Here is a 17147-nt window from a genome sequence, read left to right as displayed (position 1 = left end):
GAGGGAGGGCAGGGAGTTCAGCTTCCCGACGGCCTTGTGTATGAAACTGTTCTTCAGTCGTCTGGAACTGGCCCGTTGATTCCGGAGTCTCCTTCCTGAAGGCATTACCTTGAAGAGACTGTGTGATGGGTGCGAAGGGTCCCTGGTGATTCTGACGGCTTTGCGGGTGAGACGGGTGGAGTACATGTCCTTAATAGACCTTAATTTCAACCTCAGAGTTGGTAACTAGACTTGACCAACAATGTTGCACAAGACAACACTGATTCGGGTGAAGACTAAGATGTAACGTGTGATATTTTCCCCTTTTTTCTTTTTAAATATATAAGCCCTAATCACTTGGCTACTCGAGCAGTTCTCCTTCAGTGCAGTGCCCCGGGACCCATGTCCAGTAGGAGAACATGCAAATGTCACACAGAAAGGCCTGCACTGTTCAGGAACTGAACACGGAAATGTCTTTTACCCTGGCCTCTCAGCTGAAATGTGTGCCTATAGGGTTCTTTATAACAACTTATATTGCATCAAAAACACTTTGTGAAAGAAACAAACTTATGAACTATTTCTTTTTCATTTATTCCTCTGATGCCCTGAGGCAGAAAATATGTAGTGGACTATAAAATCTGTGTTATTTATTTCATGTTGTGTTTTTATTTCTCCACTGAGATTTTCCGTTGCTCCAAAAGCCACGCCACAAGCCTCAATGAACCGTGTGCCTTTGTCCATGCGGGCATTCGGCTGGCGTTGCATCAGTATGGGGTCAGAAGTTTGCACACAGCTAATGTTGTGATTGATGTAGTTCCATTAGAAACAACCCCGGGGTCCACGGAGAGGGGTGACACAACATCTGTGTCAGTGCCCCTCACCTGCAACCACATCCACAGAGTAAAGCAAATAACACGCTGATGCTCAGGAATGACTCCAATTTGCAAAGTTTGCCATTCTAACACAGTAGCATGGGGTATGGCTGTCACGATACTACACCGACTTATCATTCAATAAATGACAGATAAACAATACATTACCCAAATTAAGTTGTGTCTCATTGTATTTCATGTTTATTGTGGGATAAGATTAAAAAGTGAAAAGAGTGCCTGCGAGTCCCCAATTTGACGCTGGTGGTCAAAAAGTGTACTGCATCCATTATTTTCCATTGAGAATGAATGGAAGAGAGTTTTAACCACACGCAGCGCAAAAGTAGGTCACTCTCTGGCGGGCCAACAGAATTGTTTCGGCGGGCCAAATTTGGCCCACGGGCCCCACTTTGGACACTCCTGTTCTACAGTTTTCAATGTAATGACACAAAATTTACACCAGTTACCAATTATCACACTAGCAATTTACTACAACCTTTATTTTTTGGATCTGGACCTTTATTTTGAAATTTATGTAAAGAAATATGTTTATATAAATTTCAAATATGGCAATTTATGGATAATCTTCAATACCTTCTAAATTTTTTACTGTAGTGGCACCAAATTTACTCCAGTTGCCAATTATCACACTTACTACAACCTTTATTTTCCAGGTCTGAGCCTTTATTTTGAATTCCATACAACATACTGTATATAACAATTAATGGATATTACTCTTCAATAGCTTCTACAAAAGTAGGTCACTCTCTGGCGGGCCAACAGAATTGTGGCCCCACTTTGGGCACTCCTGCTTTAGACTTAGTTTCCAATGCTCTGATCATATAAAAGATTATGGAGAATACGATATTGGGTGCTAAATTGTATCAAAGGTGAAGGAGTACCTAAACACATGCTCCTCAGGCTTGTGCAAGGCGCAAAGCATTCACTGTATTATAGACAATGATTTTGGCCAATAATAAGAATAATTTTCTTTTCTTAATCCTGTATTCCTTATCATTCACGGCATGTATATTCACCTTGTGAAATGATTATACAGTATCACAAGCATGTCTCAGTAGTGTGAGGGCCGCCTGACAGGAAGACATGACAGATGATGAATGGGGTTTCCGAATGCCGGTCTTCCTGACAGTGAGCACATTATGACACCCAAAGGATTCCCATACACAATCAAGTCGCTCTATATTTGAGGCAATATCGTAGTGAATGTCGACCTAAAATGTCGAAAAAGTGAATGTATTGTAAAATGTAGAAAATGTCTTCCTGAATGATGTAAATAAGGACTTGAAATCACAGGGTACACCATGGTTTGATAGCATAAGTTATACATGGCTCACGTCAGTCCTGGTTCAGACCCGCTCACTCCTCATTCTAACAATCACAAAAGAAATCCACAATGAAAGACTGACTAAAGGTCTTTCAAGTTTATAAGCCTTGCAGAAAGTACCCAGCATGCCTGGTGGTAAATTACCCAGTCATCTCAGGAAGGCCCCCACACTGGAACAAGTTTAATTATGAGCAATCTTATTGGCCGTTGTCCACTGATGCTGCCCGGGAGGAGGTCTCAGACGGCAGTGATCACCATCAGGACTCTCCGGGCCTGCTGCGCCGTCATGGTCGGGACATTTAAAATGGACATGCGAGACAAGAGAGAGCAGCGTGACAAAGCAGGCTTGACTTACAATCAATACTCCCACTAACCAGCTGGATGGATATGACCCATGACCACAAGATGACATGCTAACCCACTCTGCTTGACATATTTGATCTCAGAGCAGTGATCATGTGGTTAAAGCAGAGCAATGTGCGACGACACAATGAATGTGGGAACACGAGCTGTCACAGCTGAAACAAAACTACGAGCCACAATAAGCTGCTCACAGTAATTTTACGACTGAAAATTGCACCATCGAAGGGTTTTCTGACACGACTCATTGGCGTGATTTCTCCACCTAACACCTGTGGAGATTAGGGTTGGGCCATATTGTATATTGTGATCGAATTTTTTGATACCGTAGTAATTTTTATATCGTGGTGGACACGATATAATACACTGACTGTGTAGGTGCTTAAAAAGTTAAATGAACTGAAGGATGTTAATTGCTTGAGTAGATCATAATTGCAAGGAATAAAAAAAAAAGAATGAAATATCTTTGCATTAATCTACGAAATAGGCGCAAAGCTGGGATTCTGAAGTAGTTTGTCCGTTGTCAATTATATCGTGAAATATTTAGTTATCGTGATGTTTCTTGGTTTATATCGTGATGGAGATTTTAGGACATATCGCCCTGCCCAAGTGGAGAGCTTCTCATTGTGCGATCTTTCACAGACTTTACCTTTACCTTTACTCCGTTGTGGTACTTTGGGTCGTAAGCCTTAAGTCCAGGAGCATGTCCCAAACATTACATGTTTCTTTCTTTCTTTTTTTATTAAAGGAGCTAAATGCAAGTTTGCCATTTTATACTCACTACTGCCACCTCAGGTCATATGTGTATCTGCAGCTTCTATATTAAGCTCGTGCATGACGGCAATTCGGACCCGAAGTAACAACTTTTTGAGTGACAGTGCAGGATTTTAGAGGCAGTTGTGGTGAACAGGTCTGGCCTCATTCTACAAATTAGGACGTGGCTGGAACATGTAGTGGGAGGAAAATACACAACTTTAACATTTTTAAACTCCGTATAGTCCCTTTAAACTGTGAATAGTGCAACATGTTCCCAAGCTGTGCAATGACAATGTTTAATGTTACGGGGGCGGATCATTTTGAAAATTATCTAGAAAAATCGAAACAAACTGCTTTTGGAAATGAAAAGTCGTCCTGGAGACCGTTGTAAAGCAATGGCTCAGCACGACTTCCCGTATCCGACCGGAAAATAAAGTTGAAGCTACATATGCACATAACATGTTCATACAAATCATAATTTGGTAACACAGTTGTTGCCTCTTAGTTGTTGCTGTGATTGAGAATTTTGTTCTTGACCGGCCTTACCTGGTAAATAATGGTCAGATAAATCATCGCTTTGATCCAGCTTCTTGACAGCAGTGTATAATACTGTTTTGAATAATTTAGAATAAGAAGTCTAGTTCAAAATAGGTTGCTGATATATGCGCCTTCTCGCTGTAGATTTTCTCACATATACCCCGGTTGACTTTTATACTCACACAAAGCAAATAATAACCCGATCTATTAAAGTTCAAAAGCTAACCAAGTGCAAATTTACAGCCTCACACAGAGCTGATGAAAAACAGAGCAGAACCCTTGTCGGGATCTTGTCGAGGATCAATGCAAGCTAGCCATTGGCTTTTACTGCACTGGAGATTTTTCATCCCTCTAAACTCCATTTCCCTCTCTCCCGCTCTCTTGTGAGGCATTTATAAGAACGGGCTGGGAATGAATCACGTTGGGGGAGCTGTAAAGGAATAACTTTTCATGTGAGAACACCTCAGCTTTTATGGCGTGACTAAATGATCCATAATGCCGCGGTGAAGCACTCAGTCGCCCAGATTAAGGTGGTTTGAATTGGGGGGAAGATGCAGCCGCGTTGGTCCTCACCACCAGAGCAGTTCGAGCTACGATAGGCACAAATCTCCTTTACGAGGCCGCCTCTTAAATAGCTGTCAGTCTAGTGTCTCACATGTGGTTTGGCTCTCCCCGGGTCTCCTCGCTGTAATTGAACCATCTCTCTCCCACCAGAGTGCTCCAATGGGGTGGGAAGCCATTCCGACAGACAGTGTTGACACCATTAAAGCCCCGCTATGCATAAATCAAACAATATAGTCTTTGTCAAATGCATTGCTGCCTCATCCTGCTCTCCCCAAAAACAACTGTGCTCACAAGATACACTTCAACACGACTGTATGATCGAGTGAGATGCACTGGATTAGATAACGGTTGTTTGACTTCTACTACTATTTAAGTATTTATTGCTTGTGGCTAGCAACAATGCTTTAAAAATATATTTGAACTAGGTTATTTCGGAAGTGAAGATGACTTAATAGTGTTTTTTTATTTGTTTATTTGGTCAGGGCAGTGCATGTTAATGAAGACTCACAACGCCATGCCGAATTGTCATTTTGTCTGATTTCCATCTGTTGCTCTCACAGACACACTCCCATGGAACTAACCAGGCCCAACCCTGTATTTTGGAGGGTGTTTTCTTTCCTCGAGATTAGACAAGATCATACAATTATAAGGTGGTGTGCCTGGTGGTAAGTACAATTTCTCATTTCCGAAATACGTGCGAGGTCACAGTTGAGGCGAGCTGCGCAAACACCGGAGGCAGGCCAAACATCAATCAAACGGCCTTCTAAGTGAGCCAGAACTACATTTACAGAAATATTTGCGGGACAAGGGAATCACAGACTAAAAGTATTTGAAGTTATCTTATTGAGTCATGCTGTGATGCCATAGTATCAGCAGTACAGTCATAACCTTGATTTCATAATAATAGGCTATCCGCAACGCACTCACTAATGCTAACGTGGCTAGTGCTAACTTCCACGGTAGCTTATTCCCACTGAGGAGGGTCTGCACCTGCTAAAACATAATTATTGTAAGGAAAGATTCGAATAGCTTATGTTATTTAAGTCCTATTGCATACAAAGGCCCTCCCAGTGCTATTGGATTACTTGAAAGGCTGAGACGGACCACATGGCTAGGCTACTTTAGCGTACTTTAGCGCTCCCGATTACATCTGTAGAACTCGATTCTACCAGAGCTCTGACCCTAGACTAAAGGCTACATGGAAGCACTGCAAAGGTAATTCGAGCCTCCTCAGTGAGAGTATTTATAGGCTGCTGTGGACGTTAGCACTAGCCGCGTTAGCACTAGTCGTGTTAGTATTGCGAGTGTGTTGCGATTAGAATATAAAATTCTTATGAAGTCAAGGCTATGCTAAATTACAAAGCTTTTAGACTGTGATTCCCCTGTTCCGCAACTATTTGTACAGTTCTGGCTCATTTACCCTGATGTTTGACTGAAGTTTGTCCCAACCTGTGGTCGTTCACACGTGTTCACGCATGTGCAGCTCGCCTCAACAGTGACCTTGTACGTCTTTCCGAAATGAGGAATTGTAGTGCAGGAAAGAAAAACGGGACTGAATTGAGTCCAAAGAAGGATGAAAATGTGAATGAATGATTGCCTTGAAAATAAATTGAAAAAGAACACTACAATTGCAACCTGCCAAACGATGAAACCTGCTGGCATCACAAGACTTCGAGAACCATGGGATTAAACCATCCCAAATGAGCGATCCAGAATCCCCCAATACTGCAGTGAAATGAGTGGACTAAATTACCCGCTTTGCTTCTATTGCCAGTGCTTTTGTATTTACTTAAGTGTATTCGCTGGTTGTTCTCACACACCATTTAGTTCCGTAAAGAGAGCCCTTTTCCCCTCGGAATAATAGAAACGCAGCCAAACCTAATTCATAATAAACACATTGGACCATTCAAGCTCCAATCACTTCCCCAGCTTTTTACTGTGCACTCGGAATAAATAAAGGAGCCACATTCTCATTACGGGCCGTCCTGCCTTGTAAGTCTGTCCAGTCATCCATGCTCGGGCTTCTGACTTCGCTAAACAGCCATACCGCGCTCTCATTGTTGCCTGTGTCGAATTAGCAAGAGCCCCGCAGTGACAGACTTATTTGCTTATTTCATCCATCATGTTTAATAATTAGGTAAACTATGTAATTTGCGGCAACTAGCTGATGAAGCGCTGTGCTGTGTGGAAAGCTTTGGCGGGGACATTTGCATAATATGTAAATTATAATGATAAAGATTTTTTTTTATTTTTTATAATTAACTTTGAGTTTGAAAGCCACTTCGTAAATATTTGCAGGCTGTGTAAATTAGCCCGAGCCTAAAGACACAGAGGTAATGACTTTCAAGCTGATAGTTGGTGTGACCTGGCAACTCATCAGAACTTGATTCTCTCGTGGCTGCAAACAACAAAAACACAAGTAATCAAAAATGCTCAAAGGCCGTGGTGCCCAAAGACCGGCCCGGGGGCCAAATACGGTCCTCAGACCAATTTTCGGCGGCTGTCAAGCTTCTTGTGGAATTGGCACATGCACATAGCCAAAGATGGAATTTTTACTGAAAGTTTCATCATTTATCACACAGTTAGCCTGTTTTTTCCATACCCTCGTACTCATTGCGTTTCGTACAAGGGTCTGGACCTTCACAATTGAGCTCCGTTATCAGGTGGGAGGGGTGAACTCCTTTGAAATGATTGGATCTAATTTTCTCTAGCGTTTGGTTGTGATGTAATGCGCCCGAGTGAGTGAAGCAGCTATCATAACTCTTGGGGGCATTCACTGTGTATTCCAAGGCTTTTTAATTTTAATTTCTGGATATTTGGGAGCCGAGCCAGAACAGATTGAAGAGCTTCCTTTACTTTCGTATCTGCCGCCATTGCCAAACTACAACCCGCAAATTCGGCGCAAATGCTTGACGTCACCTACAACACCCGCCTCCCCCGCTCGCTGAATAGTAGGTTGAAATTCAACCGATGTAGCGCGGCCACTGAGATCAGGCCCAGACCTACATGTAGGGAAATGATAATTGACCGGAGTTTACGGATGGCTAAGGCCAGGCCAGCACACAGTTGAAACCTCTCTTAAATGCACCCAGTTGAACGTTTCACTGCATTGACCACCATTTTGTGGCCCTCAACGCCTTATAAATTTCAATATGCGGCTCTGATGAAAAAGGTTTGGACACCCCTGCTCTAAGGAGTGAGGAGGTTTCTATGGTAACAAAGGGTTTCAAAACGTAGTCATATAGATACAGACGGCATCTCGTCATAGAAGGGGGCGTGGCCTCGCCCAGGGGGAAAATAGAATCTTTAGGGAAACACATTTTTCCACTCTTTTTTTGCCATTTTCTGGTGGAATATGAACTTATTTATCACATACAAATACAGTCCATTGTAAATCGGGCCCATGTGGATATTTTCTCACAGCAGATTGTTCTGTAGAAGTGAAAAAACGGCAGTTGTAGCTAGCGCTAGCTAACCGTTGGAATTAGCCCAATGCTAACATGTAGCATTATGTTAGCATTCTCAGTTTTTTATGTATTTATGGGCTGTTGAACCACTTTGCTCCTCTCCATGTCTTTGTATCTTTATTTAGCATAAACTATATTCATAATTCAGCATTTGTTAAAGTCGTTTTTGAATAATTAGAGAAAGTTCAGATTTTTTCTAAATTGTTTTCCCCCTTAACTGTTTTCAAACATGACCATACATATATGGGCGATTCCAGAGATGCCGTCTGTATCTATGTCCGAGATGGTTTAGTATTGGCTTTTTGTCTCTCATTCTAGAGATTTCTTCAGATCATGTGGTTCTACTCGTCAGCACACTGAGTCAAGTACTGCTCCTCTCTTGAATGAGAAAAAAAAGTCTTCATTTCCAAACAACGGGTGACTACTTTCTGAAAACCTTTGCTTCAATAGTTAAAGGGCAAAACCAACATCGCACAGGCTCTCAAACTATTCTTATCCAAGTCTGATTAGTTTGATTAAGTTGAATCCTGAACAGCAGTTCACACCGGGAAATGATATGCCGCAATTTAAAGTAAATACACACTCAGCAGTCTCCTTCTAATAATTTCAGTGCTAATTTTAGATTGTTTTATGTTGCTTCAAGGTTCTTAGTATTAGCTGTGCCTCCTATTTTCCGTAAATTGAGCACTCCATACTGTTTCTAAGCAAGAGTAATTGCTCATTAAGCACCTCATGTGGTTCTTTATTTATTATTAGTAGAATGTTGACTAATTATCTGTAAATTACAAAAACAAGTGAATTAGCATAAATGTTTCACTGAACTCCACGAAGTGCGTCGTGTCGAGTGCTACATGCATTGTAAGTAACGACTTCTTGGAAATGAAAGACGGCAACACTTTAATAAGAATCCAAAGTGCCAAACCGGCTGCATTTCTATTTTAATGTAAACACAATAAAATGGCATTTGCATTTATATAGTTCTCGCGGTCCGTCTGACGTGACTGCACATAACCTGAAAAAGCTCCGTCAAACTGATTGTTACCCGGGGAAAATTAAGATAAGGCAGTAATCCCACGGACCAAAATGACTGCGTTGGACCCTCATGGTGGAGCTAAAAACCTGGGGGCCGAATTTGTGAACCCCTGCTTTCTCCCAATAATGAAAATGCATTAAGTTTTATGTTGTGTTATGATTAGTGAGATCTACCAGATGTACTATATCATGGTCTTCTGAGGATAACAATGGTATGCATGGCGATGACCTGAATGTAAAGTAGTTTAACTTGATCTTTTTGATCCGTGCATTGAATGGGGTCGAAATGCTCTTGATCAGGTTGTTTTGATTTATTATTTGATGCAAAATTGTGGCGACATAATTTCAGGCTGCTAATCATTATTGAAGCACTCATTTCTGTTGTTGTTTTTTCCTCATTTTAAAGGTCAGCTTTGTTTATCTATTTGTCATATTGGCTTCAACTGTATTTGTTAAAGCACTATTGTCTCTACCCACGCTGCATTCATTAGAATAAGGTGAGTGTTTTGAAGAGTTTTCTTTTCATAAATTATAAAATGAAAAAAGGTATCATTTTATTTTACCCACTCAACCTTTGAAAACTAATCAGGCATCCACTCTCGGTTAGATTATCCTTTTTGACCTTTCTTGGGTCCTCTTAATCTCTATGAGACGTTTTTTTGTGTAACTTTACGTTGGTTTGCTCTACCATTGCTTTTAATCTGCCTCTTTTTTGTTTTCAATTTCTTACTACCCTGGACTAAATTTAATCCAAGTTTATTCCAATAAACACCAACATCCGGCTTAATGGCGCTAGTATTTACTCTAAGAAATGATTTACAAAGAAAAAGACAAAAGAAAAATACGCAACACATGGTCAGCTGTTTTTTATTGATTCATATAGTGTTTAGGCTAATTCAAACACCTGTCGGTTGTTCTCCTCTGACTTTTGCAATGTACTGTGGTCTATTATAGATTGAACTTTTAAGCTGCCTTTCCACAGGCAGGCGCCCTATCAGCCCAATGCCTGGTCTTTCCATAGCAGAAGTGTCAGGGCCAAACCGGTCTGACCAGGCCTAAGTTTTGGGACCGATCTCTGGCTGTGACGTGAATAGACCGCTGGCTGCTGATAGGCAAACGGGAGAGTGAACAGTCCTCACTAAAACAGGCAGGTCGTGCGGAATTAATATCTCACAACATCATACCGCTGTTCTAAAAGGGGGTTTTGCATTTAGCCTCTGTTAGCGCAACTTTAGCTGGTGTTAGCATAACATTTGCATGTAGCTTACCTTCATAGTTCTTGTTTTATCTGTTGCATTTCTTTTTTATTAGCCTTGGCACCTCTGAATGATTCCATAACCCCCACCAGAAGGCAGCATTTGTCCACATTTGTTCTCATCGCGGCTCTATAAACTTACAACGAAGATCTGTACAGCATGGTCCTCTTTGGGGGCACCTCCCACAACAAAGCGTATGTGGTGGAAACAGAAGCGTGTGCTGGGTAGATCGTAGATCGTGGCGTGCGCAGTGGAGTCTCACTATGTGGAATAGAGCGTTTTAGCAAGACAGAAGGTTTGTTTACTTGCTTGACTAGTTTCGATCTTCCTCAGAAGCGTCACGTCCTGGTGAAAGTGACGTGTCATAGGCAGCTTACATGGATTTAGAGTCAGTAGGGAGAGCTTACATCTACTGACAGGACGGAATCCCAGGTGTGGGATAAGGTGTACGCTCTGTCGTCCCAGTTCATAGATGATGGTGCATGTTTCCTGATCTCGATGGCTTCTCTGATCCAGCGGCGGTATGCGTTAGCCTTGTCCCACAGGGAGAACCGCATCACGAACTGGGCCAGGGTCATCCGTCCTTGATCACAGGAAGGATCGAAACTACCTACTTTACTAGGATTTAAACTAGTAAAGCATGTAAACAAACCTCATGTCTTACTAAAAAAACAATCTACAATCGTTTAAACTAAGAAGACAGTATGGACCTTTTTCAAAGATTGTGGTCAATATTGACCCGTCTAGTGACCATTGCACCTTTGCTTCCAATCTACAAATATCCACTTATTACAGATACGGCCATGAGTAGCAAGATTAGCCTTTAGCCGCTAGCTCACTGCGCGAGCCCTGTCGTTGCAAAGTGCTCCATAGGTGACCGCGGCGGGGTGGTGATGTGAGCTGTCGGATTTAATGACCGGTTGACTTTAATGACAATCTACGGCCCTCTCCACCCTCTATCCTGCCCTGCAGAGAAGCTTCGGCGGATGACAGGAAACAAACACAACTCCTGACACTTCTGGCTAATTAGCAACATTAGCATACGGTCATTATGAGGCTAGACAGTGGCATGACAGGGCTCTGAGGAAGGCTACAGCCGTGACCTTTAGCAGACCACACCAGCTGTCAGTAATTACCCGGCACATCGGCCCGAGGGACACGCACAAAGACTGACTCCTCGTCCTTGAAGACCTATAGCACCTAAGGAAAACGGCTATTACTGTAAAAAATAAAGAGCTGTGGTTGCGATAGTGTGGTGGGCGAGCTGCCTCTGGTGGTAGAGACGAGGCCTTTGTAGTTCAAGTGAAAGTTTAGTATGGCCTAGTGCTGAAGCATTTAGGTGTGCGTCTATTTGTCTTGTGTAGCTGGGATATAGGGAGGGCCTTCTCTAGACTTGTGAAATAAACGTAAAACCTGTTTTTCTGTTCTCAATAGGGCTTCATAATTTTAAGACAAAAAAAAAATCTCATTGCAGTTTTTCTGAAAAGTATTGTGATTCTGGTTCGATAGGTAATTGATGGATTAAAGTTAAGATTCATACACATTTCAACCGCCTTCAGGAGCTTTAACATTTGCGAGAAGACTAAAATAAGAACGGCTTAGGGAATCAGAAGTCTAAAATAAAGGGTTACCAGGTTTTACATGATAATTCCGTCAGAAGGCAGAAGTGAATCTCTTTCTGTTTTATAATAATTTATAATAATTTGTTTGCAATGTGCTTATTGCAACCATTGTAACACACAAGACAGTTTTGTATTCCCTCTTTACGCAGTAGATGTAAGCTATACAGTACCGGTCAAAAGGTTGGAAACGCTTTTTCTATGTTTTCTTTTTTCTTTTTTTTCTCAAGACTATGATGAACACATATGGAATACTGTATTAACGGCACGTGTAATGTAAGTTGTGTTTCACTTACGCAGGTCTTACACATATTTTTAGAAAATAGAAGGTCTTGGCTTTCAAATGAGGTCTCACACTGGCATATCGGTAGTAAGCTCTCCTGTCAATATGCTTTGACATTTGGGAGATGCATCATTGCTAAAGCTAACCCTAAGATTGCTTAAAACTGGTAAAACAAAAAAGTAGAAATAGATTCTTCCAAAATAGCTGCTTATTTCTGCTGTGCACACTTTTGACATTTTCTCAATGTGCTTCACATAGTCATCATGGCAACAAGGAAGTGACCTCCCTCTCTCCTGGTGCAGCTGAATTGTTCAGTGAGCTACATTTGTGATTTCTGCTCCGCGTTGTTTTTCTGGATACTTTAGTACGTCTTTACCGTGTTTTTGTGGAGGATTTGTTTACTTTGAGAGTCCAAAATGGTCCTGAAGAAAGCAGCCTTTTGAAGGTAAACAAACTGCTAGCTTATCAGCTAAACCCATTTGAGATCTACAAATATCTTCTTCTGAGACACAGAAGAGGCACCTAGAGCCCCCACACTTGTAGCACAGAGGAGGCATCATAAGCTCTACAGGAAACAAAAAAAGGATAAACGAGGAGATGGTGAAAGACTGCGGATCGAGCTGTGCAGGAGGAGGAGGAAGGAGGAGGTGAAGCTGACCAGTACAGGACACCACGCTCTGAGACGGGCACAAGCCCAGGAGGCGGTGCACCGTTTCAGATGATCAGAGGAGACAGAGGGCAGCTACAGTTTCTCCGTCCTCCAAGGTCATGCGGGTCAGGTTGACGAACAGTGGTAGCGCAGCTCAGCCGCAGCAGCTCAGGACTGACACCTGAACACTATTTCGTTGTACGCTTGTACAATGACAATAAAGCACTTACTTACTTACTTACTTAGTCACCAGAAATGTTTTTCACTTCACAGGACTATTGGAAACCATTTCAGGAGGAGACGACCTTCTGAAGCTCATTGAGAAAATGCCAAGAATAAAGGGTGGCAATTTTGAAGGATTTAGAATAATTCCCTGAAGGACCACAACAAGTGAAACAACTTTATTGAACAAGCAAGATGATGAAGGCGAATAATGGGTACAAGATAGAATAAATGAAAAGTAGTGAAATAAGGGTGGGAGGGAGGGGCATGTAAATGGGAACGTTGAGGAGAGACTGAGGAGAGGGATAATTATAGGATGGAGACGTGTTCATCCATAGTTTAATGTCTTCAATGAGACTCGTATAATGTAAATAGTGGTGTGAACAAAGAAAAGCGATACATAAAAGGTGTTTCCAAACTTTTGACTGGTGCTGTATGTAAACACAGATGTCCTAATGTCTGCCACCAACCAACCAACCACTCACACACCACTTGGGCTATCTGATATACACTCCAGACCCATCCATGCTTAACTTCAGAGATATGACAAGATTGGTATGTCACAGGTGTGCCCAAAGTTTAGATCTGGGAATAGGTTGGTCCATGTGAAGTATATAACACTAAATAAAAATCTTGCGCTGTTAAAATGCCTTTTGAGCCTTTGTCTGGTGGAATCTAGAATATTCTCTGGTTAAATTAGTACTAAGTAACACATGCCCCTAGAGGCCATAAGTGCCACTGCAGGTGTCGTAGCAAGTTGCGTTTTTTTACTCATTAATTGTCCGTGAAAGTAAATACTACGCTGTCAGAAAAGACAAAGGCAGGGAGGGATATTGTACATCCAATTACACAATGGAAATATTTTTTTTCACTCAAACTTGGCTATAAATACTGTTTAAGTGGTGCTAGCCCGCAGCTAGCTTTGCCCATTAGCCTGTCAGATTCTTCTTCATGATTCCTTTAGTGTGTATTGGTGGCTCCGACCCGGAGGACGCAAAGTTGCAATTGTGGTTTTCTTGCCAGACACCAGGGGGAGATGAAAGACCCCCAATCATCCCATTAATACTTGTATTACCTCCAGAGGGACTAAGAAAAGGATTTATTAAGGTAAACAAGTTACTTTGTACTACTTTAAACACGATTTTAATGCCACAATCCAAATTTAGGTCTGATCAGGACCGGACTAAAGGTTTTGTCGGGAGTGCCTGTTAAATGCCTGTTATGTTATGCCTGTTAAAAGTGCAACGTGGAAAGGCAGGTGTTGCTTGGTGAGAAAAGTTTGTGTAGATCCACTCTTTATGTGAGTATTTCGGGAGCAGGTTTGCGCTCACCTGCCCGCGGCACATATGGAGATGCATTTAACCTAAAAAGGGATCTTTAAAAAAAAAAGAAGCATCTTAAAATTTTCAAAGCTGCAGGCTGGGATTTAACTAAAGTGTGTGACTAAATCGGGAGCTGTGTCTGTGTCGTCGCTGCCAGGGGCTTGTGTTAGCAAACTGTTGACAAATAATATGATAAACGATGCTGGAAATAATGACTGCCACACTCAGATTTGAAGCAGAAATGGCTTTGTTCTCTGCCAAAGTGGTGCTAATTGTTCATGGGAATTTGGACGTGTTTGACATTGTTTTGAAGTTCCATCATGGCTGCATGTTCTTTCTCATCTTTAGCATGACTTAAACACAAGACAAGAGAAGTGCATTTGGAACAACAATAGCTGGAAATAGTTTGTCTCGGTACTTCCAAATGAAGGAGGATTGGAAAAGGTCCTTGTGGTTGCGATTGGTCGGACATGACAGACAGTTAAACTTGAAAATTTCTCGAAAATACCCTTTTGGATTTAAAGGTACTGTAGTTGTATTGCCGGTGGATGTCTTATAATGATGTTAGAGATATCAACGAGATTTTGAGTATGTTGATTGTGGAAGTGAGCAGCCTTTTGCCCCCCAGCGTATTGTGCATGTGCGGGATCTCTGACCGTAAATTATAACATTCAACGTGCGTAAAGGTGAAGCTTGGAAAACTGCTTGACTATAGACAAGATCAGAACAAGTTTGGTGAAGGTGTGTTGAGTCTAAAGCAGTACTCAGTAACTCATGCCCCTATAGGCCATAAGCACCACTGCAGGTGTTGTAGCATGTAGCAGTTTTTCACTCATTAATAGAGCTCTACAGTCCCACCCACTCCCGGGTCCAACATAAAAAATCCCATGTATTATTAGCATTGACTGCCAACTATTAAGAGTTTAGCATCACGGCTAATCAGCTATGCGCTAACTCACGGACATGAAACATACAAGGTAAAATTGAAGATCTGTCTAAAACGTTATACTGCAAAAGTAATTTCGGCGTATTTTCAAGTATTGTTTGTTTCTTTCTTGTAAAATACCCGCGCAAGTATCAGTAGTAGTAGTAGTAGCACATAAAAGTCAATGTTAAAAACACATGGGATATTTATGTCGGACCCCGGAGTGGGTGGGACTGTGGAGCTCTATTGTCCGTGAGAGTAAATACTACGCTGACAGAAAAGACAAAAGGAGAGAAGGAATTTGTGCATCCAATGACACAATAGAGATTATTTTTTTCACTCAAACTTGGCTGTAAATACTGTTTAAGTGGTGCTAGCCCACAGTTAGCTTTGCTCGTTAGCCTGTTAGCCTCTTCCTCGTTATTCCATTAGTGTGTATTGGTGACTCTGACCCGGTGGCAGCGAATTTGCATTGGTGGTTTTCTGGCCAGAGACACCAGGGGGAGATGAAAGACCGCTCAATCATCAAATTTATTAAGGTTAACAAGTTGCTTAGTACTGCTTTAAAATACAGAGAAGCTTTGTTTTTGTTTAAGCCCCACCAAGTGTCGTCTATTCTTTTGAAGTTCAAGTGTTTTCTGTGTTGAATTCATTAATGTTGCCTCTGAATAGCGGCTGTTGGCTTTGGAAAGGAAAGACATATTTAAATGTAAAACCCTGTTGGTTTAAATGGGATAATTCTTTGATTTGATTTAATTTAGTTTTGCTATGTACGTTATTTTTGTTTTTCTTCAAGGACTATCCATGTAGCCTTCAGAAAAGAAGGTTTTCCCCATTTTTTTGTCTTTACTGTGTCTATTTGAACGTTGAAACTTTATAAAACTATGTTCTCCCCATGGTCTTTCCAACCTCTGGCCTTGTTCTTTTGTGCAGGAACATCTATAATGAAAGTAACAGCCATAGATGCGGATGACCCCACGTACGGCAGCAGCGCGCGGGTGGTGTACAGTGTCCTGGATGGAGAAAAGTTTTTCGCCGTCGACAAGCACACAGGTAAAGCTCACCGTCGCACAAACAATTTCACCGCTTTTTTTCTTTATGGATTTTATTTTATAGCTCATATGCTGTAATCAATTTCAGTCGTTGAGACCAAAAGTCCCAATCCAATCAAAAGCTCTGGCCAGGAACACAAAAGCATTTGGCCAGAGGCTTTGAGCTTTGAAACGTTTCAGACTGGGCTTGCACCCCCTCATGCCATGTGTTATTTGCTGGGCATAGATACAATTTAAATTGGTTCAGGGCACACAAATGCATGCGCATATTTTAGTGGAACTAGCAAGATGTAGTTTTAAGAGTGGCAATGTATATTCAAAAATAATAATAATGGGGGAAAAAATTAAAAATACAACTGGAAATGTACTGTTAACTTTTTTATGTGGTTATTTTTCATTGTCTTATCCAATATGACTCCTTGAACACATTGAGTGCCGCGCTGTTTTGGGGATTTAGCTGTTGAGTGCCAACAATCCAGACGATTTTATGATGATCTTTGTAGCACCACAGCATATTCTATGTTATAGCTATGGAGACATGGCTCGTTTGAAAGGTGAGACTCTAAGCTCTCCGTAGGTGAAAGGTGAAATTTGGTGTAATAAGAGAAATTTGAGAAATCTAAGCTAAGCAGAGGCTAGTTTTTATCAAAATCGCTAGATTTTTTTCTAGAAACGGAGATAACAGGGGTTTTATGCAACACTCTCCTTTCTGATTAACTCCTCTCTCCAACTCTCTCCTCTCTGGACGGACACTAACGTTATGGGAAGAGGCAAATGCCTTAATATCTCTGTTTCAAGTCAATTTTCAACAACAACATTCTTGACACGTTTTGAAACGCCGTGTCGCTTTTTTGCGTGTGCATTAAAACAGCCTGGTTCTCGGATTGAAGACTTTAACAGGATGTTTCTC

General features: G+C 41.5%; 1 protein-coding gene and 1 long non-coding RNA gene across 2 annotated transcripts in view; one reads left to right on the top strand and one right to left on the bottom strand.

Annotated features, from left to right (window-relative positions):
• The window catches only part of LOC306980134, a 452652-nt gene that overhangs the window by 125025 nt on the left and 310480 nt on the right, over positions 1–17147 (bottom strand). The window lies entirely within an intron of this gene.
• cdh22 (cadherin 22) overlaps positions 1–17147 on the top strand; it is a 170803-nt gene that overhangs the window by 33695 nt on the left and 119961 nt on the right. The window contains exon 3 of the mRNA XM_079579254.1: positions 16119–16238. Within this exon, the coding sequence (XP_079435380.1) occupies positions 16119–16238 (120 nt within the window). The remainder of the gene's footprint in view (positions 1–16118; positions 16239–17147) is intronic.

Source organism: Gobius niger (assembly GCF_951799975.1).
Source record: "Gobius niger genome assembly, chromosome: 20".
Lineage (NCBI taxonomy): Eukaryota > Metazoa > Chordata > Actinopteri > Gobiiformes > Gobiidae > Gobius > Gobius niger.
The sequence above is the reverse complement of the archived record's forward strand: the minus strand, read 5'-3'. Positions and strand labels throughout refer to the sequence as shown.